Raw genomic sequence first — 16206 nt, forward strand, 5'->3', positions numbered from 1 at the left:
TACACTAGAATATTTTCTCTTAGTCACTCTGTATTATTGACATGGCCTTAGAATTTAACTACAAACACAAATTCCTTTGAAATATTTAAATTGGCTTCACCTACAGGCCTTCCTTTTTTATTTTTTTGCCTTTCTATATTCTCTATATTCTTTGATACCTTGTTCCATGTGTATGTCGTAATTTCTTGAATGGGTTAGATAAATGGTTTATTCTCAGAGCAAGCCATATCTGATTTACACAGAGAATGTTTACATTATGTCCTATAATCCCAGAGGCACTTGGGATTACCAAAATGGGGGTTGGAGGTGGGGGGGATAGAGCAATTGTGCTCCTTTACTGTGGACTTCACTCTTTCTTTACAGGTTTGTTGGCTTCAGCTGTATTTTTAATGATAAAACTGTGCCCTGTGGGTCTCAGGTCCCTCTATAAACATCAGCTAAATCTTTAGCTCATCCACAAGAAATAGAAAATATTTGCTTGCTGGGGCCTGGAAAGGCAGGCTTTTAGACACTAAATGGATTTTCTCCAGGAAGAGACCTTAAAAAGTCACACAGTCCAACCCTCTCTTGGACACTGTGGCCCAGGACAGTAAAGTCAGAAGCCAGGGCCCCCCATGTTGTGTGGCTCCCTCCATAGCTTCCTTCAAGTCCCTGCTCAGAGCTCAGCTCATCACTGAAGTGTCCTACAACCCGCCAAACTAAAATATACCACAAACCACATTACTCTCTATCTCCTTTCCCTGAATGTTTTTAAAAATAATGTAATTACTTTAAAAAAATAATAATTATTATATTATTTTTCAATTTATTGGTCTTCTGTCCTACTAGAATAAATATAATTTTGTGGAGTTTTGTTTCCTTATAGTGGATGCTCAATAAATACTTGTTAAATGAATAAATGAAGCCACTGGTGGCAAGCACAGGATCCTGGGGCTTACCATCCCCCCCACTAAATGTGAATAGTGGCTCCCATGTTCTCATAGTCCTCTCCCCCAATTCAAATAACATCAATGGAGAGCATTGGTTTAAGCTTGCTAGGCTCCATGCTCTGACTCAGCATTCTACCTTTATTAACTTGTTTAATCCTAACAATAAACCTCTGAGGTAGTGAGCTCTAATTTACAGATGAGGAAAACGAGGTATAGAGTAGTTAAGCAACTTGCTCAGAGCCACACAGCCTGGAGTTAGTTGGTGGTGCTGGCATTTGAGCCAAAGCAGCCTGGCTGCAGAGCCCACACACCCAGCCAGTGTGCTCTCTGGGTGGCCACCTATGCCTATGAACTTTACTACACTTTCTTCACTCCCTCCCCAGGTAAATGCTGGGAGTGGTCAGGGAGTAACTGCTTCTTTCACAGAGGTTAAAAATGGAAGCCCAGCTAGGGGAAAAAAAGGATGAAGTCAGAGGCTTCACAGCTAAGAGACTCATAGATTCATGGAGGGGAGGTTGGTGGGAAGTGGGAGACCACTAGCTTCCTACCCAGGTAAGTACATAGGTGAGTGAGGGAAAGAGAGAAGGGACAGAAGGAGGAGTGGGCATAGAGCCAAGGGCTGGATGGCAGACAGCCATGGATGGAGAAACACAGGTGTGCCATGTGACCATAGTAGGCAAGGCAGGAAAAAGTACCAGTTTAAAATCACTAACCCCCACCAAAAAAAAAATGACTGAATAATAAAATATGAACAGACAGTAAGCTGGGTGGTTCTATGGATGCATAGGTGCAGATGAGTCACCTGTGTAAAACATCTTAATTACAGAGCAGAGACGGTGCCTACTTGCGTGAAGAAGAAGACCGCTTGCTTCCCGCAGCCGACATATGGACCTCAGGAGCGGAAATGCTGCCTGTGCTGCTCGAGGAGCTAAAATCAGCTTCACTGCCTGAAAAACAACAGGGGAGAGAGAAGCGTGAGGGAAAGAAAACCGGAGAACACGCTGGCCAGTTCTCTGCATTCCAGGTCCCTGCTCCCTGCGTTTGCACGCTATTGGCAAGTGCCAAGATTCCAGGGTTTCCAGGCTCACAGTATTTTCCTCAAAGCAGGCAAGAGAAGGCCCAAGACAGGGACATCGTTTCATCAACACAGCTAAGACACACAATAAAGCTGGTTTCATAATGACGCCAGTCTTCCTGCAGACACTGTCAACAATGACCCAAGCACATCAAAAAATGCACCGCTCTCAAGTGTGTGAGACTCTCACTGGACAACAACGGGCTCACTCTACTTCAAGCAAAAGAAAAAGTGAAATACTTATCAGTCCAAGAGTAGTTTTTCCGACAGACTTTATCTTTGGGCTTCTGCAGTCAGCTAGTCATACTTCAATTTGGCACATTAGGTTTGGAGACAGTTGACCATTTAGAGGCAGTCAGGAAAGAGGAAAGCCTGGACCCTCAGATTGCCTGCGCCAGCACTCTCTGAGGAGTGACTTTCCCTGACTGCAGTTTTGATTTTTCTTTAAAGAATAGATCCTTAACATAAAAGCAGAAATTTAACATTTTTAAACAGGGTAACAATGATAGAACCTGTAAATTACACTGAAATTTGGAATTTTAGCTTCAGGGTAGGAGTACAGACAAGGATGTTCATTAGTCTGCAAAAATCACATTATATTTTGAGTGCAGACTACAGTTGGGTGTGTAATTATAATAGAAACATGCTGTAAGGTAAAATAATTTATATAAATTCATTCTAATGAAAATACGTTCTGAAAGAGTAATAATGGAAACATTCTCATACACTGCCTGGGGAAGTGAGAGGAGGCGGAAGAGGCAAGCTAGAACAATGAGAAGAAGAAAAGGAATGTTTTAAAATGGTGAAGTACCATGTGCTTTTGAAAATAAATCTAGGTATACTGTTTAATTTGACCTTGTTGTTCAACCCCTACAACACAATTTGTGCCTCTTCTGGTCTGGAATCCAGAACCAGCTCACATTTCGGAGCTAAAGAAACTATGAATAGCTCAAATCCTTGATTTTCTAACAAGCAGTGAAGAATAATTATCATAATAATGACTTTTTTGAGTGCTTACTAGGTCCCTGGCCCTGTTCAAGATGGTTTCTATTCATTATATTATTTAATCTTGATATCTTTGTAAAACAGACATTAATCTCACTATTTTACTATGGAGGAAACTGAGGCTGATTTGTCTGAGGCTTGTAGGTGATAGATCCTGTCCAGGACCAAATCTTCATGCTATTTCTTTGATACTATGCTTTGTCCTCAGGAAGGCAGTGGGAAGAAGCAGGGGAACAGGAGAAGTTCTTAATGAAACTATGCATTACCATCTCCCTAACAGGCCAACATGAACCATAGGTACAAGACGAGGCCAGAATTTGGCCTACTGGAGAACAGATTTCTCTCTCTGATGGGTTTTATTAGTTTTGCTAGAGAGGAAGGTAGGTAATCACAAGGCAAAGAGAGAGGAAAAAAATCCTTTCCCTAGTTTCCAGGAGCTCTCAGGAACTCCAGCCTCTAGGAAGTCCAGGTCTCCAGGAACGAGACCAAGAATGACCCATTAGCCAGATGACAGCAGTGACTCCCAGCTCCCAGCAGAATTCTGGGAAGATTAGCATGGCAGTTTATCAGAACTGAGACCAGCTATTCCTTCTGGATTGGAGAGACTTTGTCGAATGATGTAATGAGCTCCTAGAAGCTCCCCAGACTTCATCAGTTGACTCTAAGGAATGCACTGTTAAACTGTAGTAGTTTGCAATCTCAAAGATTCATGATTGGTAATGCAGCCCAGTAACATGCTATTCCTGACAGCCTAACTCAGCTTTGTTTCCTAGGAAATTACCAGGTTGGTTATTAAATGATAAAGATAGGCAATTTTCAAATATAGGTCCCCTGTGGTTACAGCCATCAGGTTTAAGATATTATTTTCTAATGTGAAATTATTACTCTGAAACATTCAGTTTTCATTCATTTCACAAAAGCCCACTGATTGTAATTTAACTGCTTGCATAAAAGCAGAAATTCTAGAACAGGAATAGATAATTGCTGAAAATCCATTGTTACCCCATGGTGCTTTTGATCTGTGGTAATTATGTTCTCTGAACTAAAAGGACAACTTTGTTCTATATTTTATTGGTACTGGAACTCAAAATATTGACTTTTCTGTATTTGCAGGGCCTAAGGTCACTTTGCTTCAGTATTTCCCTCTCTTACCTTCTGCACATCTGAAAGAGATTAGAAGGCACATTCAGGGACCTCTGCAGCTGTATTCAAGACTATTTGAATACTACGATAGTGAAAAATGAATATACTACTTCACAACTGTTTCAATTTATGAATTTAAAAACGTAAACTGGGTAATGCAGTGTAAAAATCAATGAATTATTTTTAAGGGATAACAAGAAGGCTAAATATAATACATCATCTGATATAATCTCTTCATGTACTAAACAAAATAACTAAGAGAAAGGCAGGACACCTAACCCACCTCCCCCATTTATCTATTAGTTGGCAACAAAGATACAAGGAAGGAGAAGCACTCTTTATTCATTTCCTTTAAACAGTGTATGCAACTAAGGTATTGTTACAGTGCTCTTTTGGGTTACTAAAATCACACACAGAGTACCTAACCTAAAAACAGAGACCCTCAGCCGGGCACAGTGGCTCATGCTTATAATGCCAACACTTTGGGAGGCCGAGGCGGGTGGATTACCTGAGATCAGAAGTTCGAGACCAACCTGACCAACATGGCAAAACCCTGTCTCTACTAAACATATACAAAAATCAGCTGGGCGTGGTGGTGAGTGCCTGTAATCCTAGCCACTTGGGAGGCTGAGGCGGGAGAATCACTTGAACCAGGGAGGCGGAGGTTACAGTGAGTTAAGATCATGCCACTGCACTCCAGCCTGGGTGACAGAGCAAGACTCCATCTCAAAATAATAACAACAACAAAACCATAGAACCTCAGCTAGAGAGCCTGGATTCAAAGCCTGCCTCCATTCCATAGTAAGTGGAGAGTTTTGGCCAAGTTACTTCACTTCTCTGTGTCCCAGATTCCTAACTGGTTAAATAAAGATGATACTTATAGCACCTGGCCCATAGGTTTCTTGTAAACAATGAATGTCATCCTCATCAACAGTCTTTGTTCCTCATCTATACTGTTTTAGATCAGCTGCCGGGTTAATGGAGTGATATTCCAGGACTGAACAGACAGGATGAATTTGATGACCTTTAAGACAATCCTCTGATGCCAAACTCTTGATGACTAAGCATCCTGTGGCAGAAGGCGTTTTCCCAACTATCAAGAAGCTATGCCCAGTGGCCTCCAGAAGTTCTGGCAGTTTTTTGTTTTCATAGCACTGATGAACTCTTTTGGGAGATGTTCCTTTTATTTTTAATGTTAAAGTAATAAGTCTTCTGTGCATGTTTGCTAATGCCAGGGAATTAGAAAAGGAAGGAAAAATGAAAAGAATATGTGCCCAAACTGATAACTGACTAGACTTATTTTTAAGCAGTGCCTGTAATCTGGTCTCTTAGGACATTATTATTTTTGCCTGTTTTCAAGATATGGAGCAGTCCTCATACATCAGAACATCACAATATAAAGCAATCCTGAGCTCTACTAAGCTGTATTAAGCCATTATAAACCACTGATTTAAGTATCTCCAAACCCTCTCTTATCCTTTATCACTGCAAAACTACCAAATTAATTTAGGTTGGACCACCTCAAATAGAGGCAGCAAATTAAAACAAAAAGCAAAAAACACCTAGTTCCTACCCCTTCTCTCCTAGTCTCCTTCCTCACCCAACCCACCAAAGTACACTGATTTTTACATTTACAGGTCTCCAGGAAGGAGAGAGGAGCCATTTTCACTGAAGCTAAGCACAGCTAATAAGGAGCAGCAGGAGCAGTGGACCCATGCAATTATGGAAGACACTATTAAAAGAAGCTGCTCTAAAGTACATTCAGTAGAACAGACTCTTAGTTGCTAAGGCTTGGGGGGTCCAGCCAAGGAATCCAAGAAATGCTTCACAGCTTAAACAGGGTTTTTGTTTTAGTTTTTGCAAATTACTTTCCTGAACCCCCTATAGGTATTTATCTCAGAAATGGAATATTTGGTTAAATGATTGATACATTGATAAGATACATACACAGGTTTTGTTGCATTGGAGAATAAAAGTATTCTTGAAAAAATGTAATTTCCATTTATATCATAGTTTCAGAAAACAGTTTTTTTTCATTCTAATTAATGTTCAATTGATGGACCTGCCATATACTTAAAATCATACACACACACACACACACACACACACATCTAAACACACAAGACAAGTTCGAACTTGGAGTATTTAGAAGTGAATAATTTGTATTGATAAATCCAACTACATAAAATAAAACCGATTATGGGAAAATAGGAAGGTCAAAGACAAATGATACACTGAAAAAAATATTTACAATACATGATAAAAGGCTAATTGTCTTCATTTACCGAAAGCTCATAAAATTGGAAAAGAAAAACTAACAGAAAAATGGGCCAAGGACATAATAGGCAGATGACAGAAAAATAAAAACAAATGGCTGATACACAAGAAAAGCCATATATAATCTGACACCACCACTAAAAATATAAATAAAGGTAAGGAGACTTTTTTCATCTATCTGATAGACAAAAGAGTTTGATAATATGCGCTCTGTTAAGGGTTTGTGAAAACAGAGTTAGTAAGAGTGTAAATTATGCTACATGCATAAAAAGGAACACTGTACTGCTAGGAATTTATCCTGCACATAAGGATCCAAACAGACAACCTAGTCACCCATCAATAGAGACTGGTTAAATCAGGTGGTACATCAGCCTAGGAGTATAGTCCACCATCATGAAAAGGAGTAACATGATCCTGGGTGTGTTGAAGTGAAAAGATATCAAACACCTGTTATTAAATGAGAAAAACAAGATGCAGAAAAGTAGATATTGCAAGTCTGCTTTTTTTGTAAATAAATCTTTAGATAATATGTAACCTGCTATATGCACAGAACATTTTTCCTAAGGGATAAAACGATTTTTATCTTCTTTTGGGTTACTAAAATAATAAAATGATTTTTATCCCTCAAGAAAAATGTTCTGGAGGGATAAAATGATCTGTTAATAGCAATGTCTCTTGAAAACAGAACAGTGTGGATATAAAGTGACTTATTTTCATTTTATTATCTTTTTGAGCCATTTGGCTTTTCTAACCATGTGCACACTACTCATATTATAAAATATATATGGGAGTGTATTGATGTATGAGCAATCAATATTTTCTTTTAAAAAAATATAATTTTTTAAGGAAAATCTTTTTATAATAAGAGTAGTCACACCATATTATGTAGTATTAAGAGAGTTCTGGTGTTGAGACACCTGGGTTTGAATCTTGGCTCCTCTACTTACTCTCTATGGTGCCTTGAGGAATGAATTTACTCTCTCTCTGCCTTGGTATCTTCATCTATAAACTAGGGATGAGGTTATTAAGTATCGCTAAAAGATTGTGGAAATTCATGTGAAACATGCAGAGAAATTAGAACGATGCCCAGCATATAGCAAGCCCTTAATAATATCATTTTAGCTGAAACTACTGACTGGTACAGTGGTCCAAAGGCCAGGAGATGGCTTCTCAAGAAAGGCCTTGATTACACTATCCCTTAAAAAGACCTATAATAGGAAATGCTTTTTTTTTACTCATACATTTTTAAAATTACTCTTTACAAAAGGTGGTTTTCCTTTTGCCATTGTTCAGTGAAGAGCATGTTTCTGTTTTTTTATTCTGTGTGTACGTGTGTCCACAATAGTGTGTGTGTGTGTGTGTACAATAGGGTGTTTCTGAGGATTCTGATTTTAAAAGAGATTCCCCATGGACTCCTCCAAAAAGTTCTAGTTTCTCCTGGGTTAGAACTCTGCCTTCAGAACGTCTCAGGTCTGAGAAAGGGAGGAGGCCCTAAGGAGGCCAGGAGGGTGAGGGACAACTTCACCCAGTTCACTCCTGTACCTTGGGCTGGCTCAGCTACCTGTCCTAAGCAGAAATACAGGCAACCCATCTGCTGAACAAGAAGAGTGAATGAGAGAAATGATAAGCAAAGAGGGTGTAAAGAAACTTCAATAAACAAGGGGAAGTGAAAGTTTCTGACTACAAGTAGCTATAAAGTCCAGCTCCACCTGTCATTAGCTTTGTATCCTGACCAAGTTTTTTTTTTTAATTTCTCTAAGCCTTACTTATGTATGTATACACATACAGTTTAAAAGGTTAATGTATTATTTGTTTAGCAAAAAGTTATTGAACACCTGCCATGTGTCAGGTCCTGTTTTAAGTGCAAAGACAATGATTCCCAACCCACTGGGTTGTTGTGAAAATGAATTCATTTAATGCATGGAAAGTACTTGACAGAGTCATAAAAATGAATGTTAAAATTAGAATTAATAACACAGTGACTGCTAAACCTAACTGTGCATATGAAGATGACAATGAAAGTTTAATAATAGTGCATATTTCTGGGCAACTCTCACAAGAATTCCAGTTCAGAAGATCTGGGAGGAGGGTGACCCAGGCATCTGCATTTTTGATAATTACTATAGCTGATTATGCAGCAGGTGGTCCATGAACCAATACTGTGAGGAGGAGAGCTCCAAAGTAAAAAAGCGCCTGGACTTTCTCTCTAAGTCTTGTTAAAATTGCAAGAGTTTTCTTCAGTGAGATGTAAACAATGAGTGAGCAGAAGGAAGACAGACAGGCCAGCAAGAGGAAGAGGAAGAAATTCACTGGCAGAGTGCACAGGAGAGAAGAATTTAATTTACAGAGTGATCTGTACCCTCACGACTCTCCATGAACATCTTCCTGGAGTGAATACATTGTCAGAGGACTGGAGGGAAAGATGGAGCGTACATAAGGCACAGGTTGTTTGAAACTGGGCTAGTTCCAGCCAAACTCATGTACACAAATGTTGGTTTGCAAAGCTAGTAGGATGCTTAACAGTTGGTTCCTGGTTCAAAGTCCTCATAATCCTGTTGTAAAAGAGGATGGACCAACAACTGTGCAGTTGGGGGTGTAAAAGGCCATTCAGTAGAGAAAAACATTTCACAATCCAGCATATGCTGCATTTGAGTTATTCCATCAAGGCCAACCTGGATTTTCCATGGCAGACATGCTTCACAGCATCAAAGGAACCACACACAGGCATTCATCGTCTCCCACACTGACTCAGCTCAGGAACCCCTCCAGTGGCAGGCATGTACATGGGGCAGCCCTCCTCCCATTGCCTTTCACCCGGCAGGTCTGGGAAAGGTAACATCCACCGTGGTCATAAACTTCATCCTAGTTCATTATCTTAGGGACCCAGTAATAACAGAGCAAATCCTACCTGAAGTATTTTCCAGACTTGTACACGTTACTTATCTTTGATTTCTTGTCAAATTTACTGAAGTGAACTGAATTTCTGCCCCTTTAAAAGAGCTGTCTGGAAAGTCTGCTGCTTCTATTTAAGGAGAAGCATTTATCCAGTGTTTACCAAAATGAGATGCCTGCCCTCCTGTCTGGCAGGAAAACCTAAATCAGGAAGAGCAGCACTAATGGTGGTGGTGGGTGTGGAGCAGGGGTGTCACCACAGGAGGCGCTCACAGGGGAGGAAGGAGGTGATGAAGGGCTGGGAGAGAGAAACAGGGAATGAGACACCAGGAATGAGACAGGGCTGGGATTTAAGTCTATGACTTGGTCCAGAAAATAAGGAGAAGGAAAAGATGAGAATGTTTTGGAGTCACCTCATTCTCCACTCTTCTTCATCTCAGTGAGGTGGTGCTGTCTGCTTGCAATTCTAGACCACAAACGGAATAAAATACCCACTTACTGGGAAACAGATGACATAATTCACAACTTGTTGCCAAGACATCCAATGGGGCCCTTAAATAATGTCTTTTTTTTTTTTTAAACTTCACTTCTGTACTTAAACATGGCTTTTCTTAATTGACCCTAAGACCAAACAGCCTTGACCTTTCAATCCCCATCTTCATCCACACTGTGTGACAACCTCCAGGGCACACCATCCTCCTGACCCACAGCTTCCTTCCCTCCCTTGGCAGTGGCACTCAGAGTGTCAGGAAGGTTGCATCTGTCTCACACGTGGCTCACTCCTTGGACTTTCTCAGTAGCACTGACCTCCACCTTCTCTGCATTTAAACAGAGCAGGGTTCCAGCACTGGACTTGGCCATGCTCCCCTTCCAATAGCTTGATGAGCTTTCACCCTGCTTCATTAGTTATCTCCTTTCTCTTTCTCATTTGCATTTTCAGTCTCTATGAAGTTATTTCACTTTGCCTTTTATAAAATAATATGGTTTAGTAGTTTCAGTTACTAGCTGTGTGGCCTTGGGAAAGACAAGCTCTCTGAGCTTCATTTTTTTTTCTATGAAAGGAGAATAATAATAGTATCTATTTTATAGAGCTGCAAGGATGATATAAGATAATATATGTAAAACACATAAAAATAGTGCTGGGACTCAGTAAGCACTTTAAAATTTCATTATTATTTTTATTTTTCTTCTTACAATTACCCTCTTTGAACCATACCTAGGTCCCAATACATGTGTGGTCAAAATCTGGAAGACCTTAGAACAGGGACAAGGAATGAGGTGAGGCTGCTGTGTGGTTTCAGTGGCAAGAAAGGATTCAAAACAAGCATGAAAATTTAAAAAAAAAACACAGATGACCTTGGCAGAGGATGGTAAAAATTCTCCTTTTAGATTAGAAATCAACGAGTAAATCCTCAGACCTTAGCTGTATTGACAGAATACTCCAGTTTCACAGGAAGGCCTGCAGCACACCAAGCAACAGGGAGCTAATGACCAAACCCTTCTCATAGGGTCTATTGCTCACAAAGAACACATGGTGAGAGCCATTATCTCCACATCAGTTCAGATTTGTGTGTTCCCCAGCTCTTTGCTAGCACACATGGGCCGAGACCCTAGACCTGCCTTCAGAGTGAGGCAAATGTCTCAGGAGGGACTCAAGTTAGGGTGCTAAGAGAAGTCAACAATAGGAAAGACTGTTTCTTGCTGGAAGCATGAAGACATCATGGAGGAGACATATAGAACTAGCCAGCTTTTGAAGCCATTCACAACAATTCAGGACTGTAGCATGCAGAGCTGTAGAGACAGCACAAGGTGAAGGGAACAGCATGCAGAGATGGTAATGCTGAAAGAATGAGAAGCAACAGCAGGGAATGAGGCAATCAAGGCAACTTGGAGGCAGGCAAATTTAAAAGCTTCTAAGACACAGGTCCCAATGGTTGTGACTGGTCAAGTTAAGAGTTGCTCATATTTGATGCACAGGTCTTTTTTATTTTCCAAATTTCCCACTTTCACTTCTCTAAAAAAATATGCAAACAGTTTACTTTACTCAGAGAGATGAATATCAAAGAAAAGCAAGCACATATTTTTCCTATTCTAGGGATCCTACGGCCACAATTCTGTCTGAAGTGATTCCACTGACAACCCTTAATGGTCTACTGATCTGTGCATTTCGTGATCTCCATTTAGAGGCTGAACCTGCTGACATGTATGAAGGGAGGAAGTGGCAGGTCAGAGAGTGCCATATGGAAACTAAGCACGGAACTATTTTTCTATAGGTGAGTGACATTTCATTATTTTCTCTGTAACCTAGAAAGCTGTTCTCTCAATTTCTTTTTTTTTTTTAGTGTCTCAGATACCACATTGCCATGTGTGTACCTATGCAACAATCCTGCATGATCTGCACATGTATCCCAGAACCTAAAGTACCATAAAAGAAAAAAGAGTCTCAGATGCAAAGAACTGGATTAATCATAATTCTTGGTTCTGGATATTCTCTCATCATTGGCCCATGCAAGACTATCTTTATTTATTCACTGACTGCTCTGTTAATGTATTTATGTTTTGTTTATGTTTATTCTAATAAATGAAGAGACCACCACCCATCACAAAAACTAGAACATTGTCACTAACTTACATCCATCTATGTGGTCTTCCTCCATCTCATCTCCTGTTCACCATCTCCTTGCTTTCACTTTTGCAAAGAATGATCACATTTATATATTTTTAAAAGGTGAATTTGAGAATTTTTTTAGTTGTTTTCAACTTTTTTAAATGAATAGGTTATCATGATGTATATAAAATCTTTTGGAACAATATTCATTCAACATTATATTGCTAAAATTTTCCATATAGTTGTAGTGCATTCGTTTGCTATATAATATTAGAGTGTGTACTTTTTATCCATAATTTATTCTTCACTCTCCCAATAATGAGAAAATAAGTTGACTTTATTCCAGTTACTTGTTTAGCTAAATTTTCCATTCTGATAAACATGTATTTGCATTTCCAGAGTCTAAAAAAAAAATCAAGAGAAAATCTACTTTTAGTAATATATTCCATAGGCAAAAAGAAATGTTCTGTGGATCACTTGTCCTTACATATTTGTATTTATACCCTCTTCCCTGTCATTATGAAGCATTAAAAGTAGTTATGAAGAGTTAAAAGTAAAACTAGAATCTCTGCTTTACCTTATCCCAATTTTAGGGTCCAACATGCTTAAGGTGACCCCTTGTCTTATGGCAGCTCCAACCCTGAATAGCCCTCAAAGATCAGTAATTATCTGATGCCCTGTTGAGTCTGGCATACGTCACTCCACAACCCTGTACTTAGTGTTGGCAAGGAGGCGAGCCCATGAACATGAGAAGCTGACCCAGAGTTGCTGGATTATGCTTACAACCTCACTGAGAGAGAAACCTCTTGTCCCAAAATGGGGAGGAAGTGTGATGGGGGAAGGCTTCCCTGAGGGTATGTGCTGGTGTTGAATGCAGCTCAGAATTTGTGTCTAATTTCAAGGCTTAATTCCAAGTTGCAAGTGAAGAAAACATCTTTACTTTAAGGCAAACCCCACTGTTTTGGAGAAGGAAAAGCCACCATATGTCTCTATATTAGGGCTGGGTGCAGTGGTTCCTGTCTGTAATCCCAGTATTTTACTAGGCTGAGCCAGGCAGATCAATTGAGCCCAGGGGTTTGCAACCAGCCTGGGCAAAATGGTATAATCCCATCTCTGAAAAAAATATAAAAAAGTAGCTGGGCATGGTGGCCTGTGCTTGTAGTCCCAGCTACTGAGGTGGGAGGATCAATTGAGCCCCAGAGGTCAAGGCTGCAGTGAGCTATGAGCATGCCACTGCACTCCAGCCTGGGTGACAGAGTAAGACCCTGTCGAAAAAAAAAATTTTTTTTAAGTCTGTATAAGGAAGTAACTACCATGCTTTAGAAATGTTAAAGGCAAAGTAGAAATTTCTATCTTTTGATTTTTATCTAAGCATCTATGTGTTAGAGCTGATGACTTGTCACTTCAAAATGTCTTTGTGAAGTTAAATGTCTGTTGAGCAAGTCAGGCAATTATGGGATAGATTTTAAACCATCCTCAGTGAGTCAGAAACATGTTCCCAGGTGGTGCTGATGCTCCTGGTTGGGACCACTCTTTGAGAGTCAATGTCTCAGAAGAATGAGAAGACAACTAATTTAACAGAGATGACATTTTATAAGATTAAATCACTTATGGGTAGAGGTGAGACCCAGTAATGTAGGTTTAATAAGCCCTCCAGGTATACAAACACTACAGTTTGAAGACCACTGCTCTAAGACAGGCCTATACCTGAGATCCCCCAGCAGCTTCCTCAATGGCTGCCTCTGGCAAAGGGAGAGCAGGCAGCTTTACTGTAATTTAACATACAGATACACATTGTAGAATGTATTTTGGGAACCATTTTTACTTATTAATACGGAGTGATACTAACCATACTGTATATAATTGACAATATGTATTTAGCAGCTGTGGTTAAGAGCAGTTTCTGACATTGACAGGTCCAGGGCTCAAATATCTCCTCTTTCATTAAGGACAGTGTGACCTCAGGCAATCACTAAACCTCTCTAAGCCTCAGTTTACTCACTGTTAAAAGGGACTAAAAGAGCACCTATCGCATGGCATTTTTGTGAGAATTAAGTGTCATCATGTGGACTACTGTAAGTGCACAGTAAATATTAATCATTATCATCATTAGCCTACTTATCCATGTATTTGCTATGTGTGCTGCTAAACACTAAGTTTTTCTAGTAATTCTTGCATATAGGCACTGTAGACTATTTTTTTAAAGTAATGTGATTTAAGAAGGAATGGTATTTATTAATTGACTAAACTCTAAATACAAGTGATAAGTTGTAGATTACCTGGCTTCTCTCAGCCATAGTTAGAAATGACTTGTTATGTTCACACACTGTTTGAAGTACTTTATAGGCATTCCCATTTAATCTTCATATCAAGCATATGAAAGGGGTACAATTATTATTCCTATTTTGCAGGTGAGGAAAGTAGACAAAGGTAACTTGCTCAAAGTCACACAGCTCTTAAATGGGGATCTGAAACATCACAATAAGATTCAAAATATGCCTTAAACACCAGGAAAGTACACCTGCATGGCACTTCAAGATTTGAGGCAATTTTGCCCCCATCCCACCCAAAGTACTTGCTTGCTCTTGCAAGGAGCACACTGAAACCTTTGAAAATACATTTACAAACAATCTGCAATAAAAGTCTTAACAAAATTATCACTATTCTATTCTGTATCTCCTACCAGAGAGCAAACAATTAGTGAACACGGATGATACTAGCAAGGAGACTGCCCTTGGACAGCAAACCCTGGGGCTGAGTCATTCCTCTATTTTCAACCAAAATAACAGGATTGAATCTTCATTCTTAAGCAAAAAGTTAACATATTAGAAATATATTTAAAAGAAGTATTGCCATCTGAAACATCAAATAATTAGGATTTTTTTATGGTGCAGTCTGAGGACCACCTGCATCAGTGTCACCTAGACTATTTGTTAAAAACACAGATTCTTGACTCATACTCCAGATTCGCTGACTGAAATTTCTTTAAGTCAGTCTCATAATCCATCTTCACAAATTGCCCAGGTGATCTTCTATGCACAGTCAAGTTGTAAAATCACTACAATAAGTGGTTCATGATTTCAAATCTGTCTGTTTAGTAACTGTGTCATCTGTCTGCTCTTTCCTATTCTGAATGCTCCACCTGAGGCAATCATCATTTCTCACCCAGAATTACTGAAACAGTATCATACTGTGCCCAGCTGCCCCTTGTGGCCCTGAGCAGTTTGTCTTCCACATGGCTCCAGAGAAGAAACCTCATTAGGCAATTCCCTTGTTGAAACTCCTCAAAGGCGCCCCGTGTCCATAAAGTCCAAACTCCTTACCATGATTTACAAACCCTCCATAATCTCTTCAGACTGTCCTACCGCAACCCCTGCCAATGGAGCCATTCACAGTTTACTGAAGGAGGCACTATAGCCTATAGACTCCCAGTTTTCATATACGCTGTTCCCTCTAGCTGGATTATTTTTCTGTCCCTCTGGACCTGGCTAACTACTACCTGTTCTTCAGGTCTCAGTTTAGCCTTGACCTTTACTTCCTTCAGGAAGGGGATTAGGTGGCCCTCCTTTTTCTGACCTCACCCAGAATTTAACAAGTATTTATCACATTGCACTGCAATTTCCTGTTTGCTTCAACATATTTTCCATTATGCTTGTCAGCTCCTTGAGGGCATGTTCTTTTGTACCTCAGTATATCATGCACGGTTTAGCATAGAATAGATGCAGTTGTCTTGAAATGTTATTTCACAGCATTAAAAGTTTCTCTACCATTAGCATTTAGGAATAGCTTCTCTTTCTTCTACTTTGCCATTTAGGTTAGATTGACAGGCTGGTGTTATTTCCAATTAGGACAAAAATTTTCCCTTCTACTCCTACTTCCAACCCATGTGCCCAAATCTCTTAAATGTCGTTTTCAGCTCAGGATACCAGCATGCATAAACCATGCTAACTGGAAATATCTGTCTCGTTCATCACTGCATCCCCAGAGCCAAGAGCACAGAGCCTGGCTTATAGGGGAGACTTAATGAATGAGGGAAGAAAGATACCAAAAGAACTTACATATATGATTGCAGAAATGATAACATAAATTTTTGAGAAACTGGAAAGGATGGGAGGTAGAAGATTGGAAATGGGCAAAAAGTCTGCAGGTCATAAACAAAGATAAAAGTTAAATTCTGAAAAATCACAAACTGCTGTTTGGTGTTGATCTCCAGTAAAATTATAGAGAAGGTCCTTTAATAAGGCGGGAAGGAGCCAGCAAGAGTCCGCTGAATCAGA

The 16206-nt window shown here is 39.7% G+C and overlaps 1 protein-coding gene across 9 annotated transcripts in view; it reads right to left on the minus strand.

The window, feature by feature from the left end:
- Positions 1-16206, minus strand: part of SYBU (syntabulin) — a 113803-nt gene that overhangs the window by 10688 nt on the left and 86909 nt on the right. For all 9 annotated transcript variants that reach the window (XM_037732706.1, XM_017512242.2, XM_017512239.2 and 6 more), the window contains one exon: positions 1774-1876. In XM_037732706.1, the coding sequence (XP_037588634.1) occupies positions 1774-1876 (103 nt within the window). The remainder of the gene's footprint in view (positions 1-1773; positions 1877-16206) is intronic.

The sequence above is a fragment of the Cebus imitator genome, unplaced genomic scaffold (assembly GCF_001604975.1).
Source record: "Cebus imitator isolate Cc_AM_T3 unplaced genomic scaffold, Cebus_imitator-1.0 Scaffold465, whole genome shotgun sequence".
NCBI lineage: Eukaryota > Metazoa > Chordata > Mammalia > Primates > Cebidae > Cebus > Cebus imitator.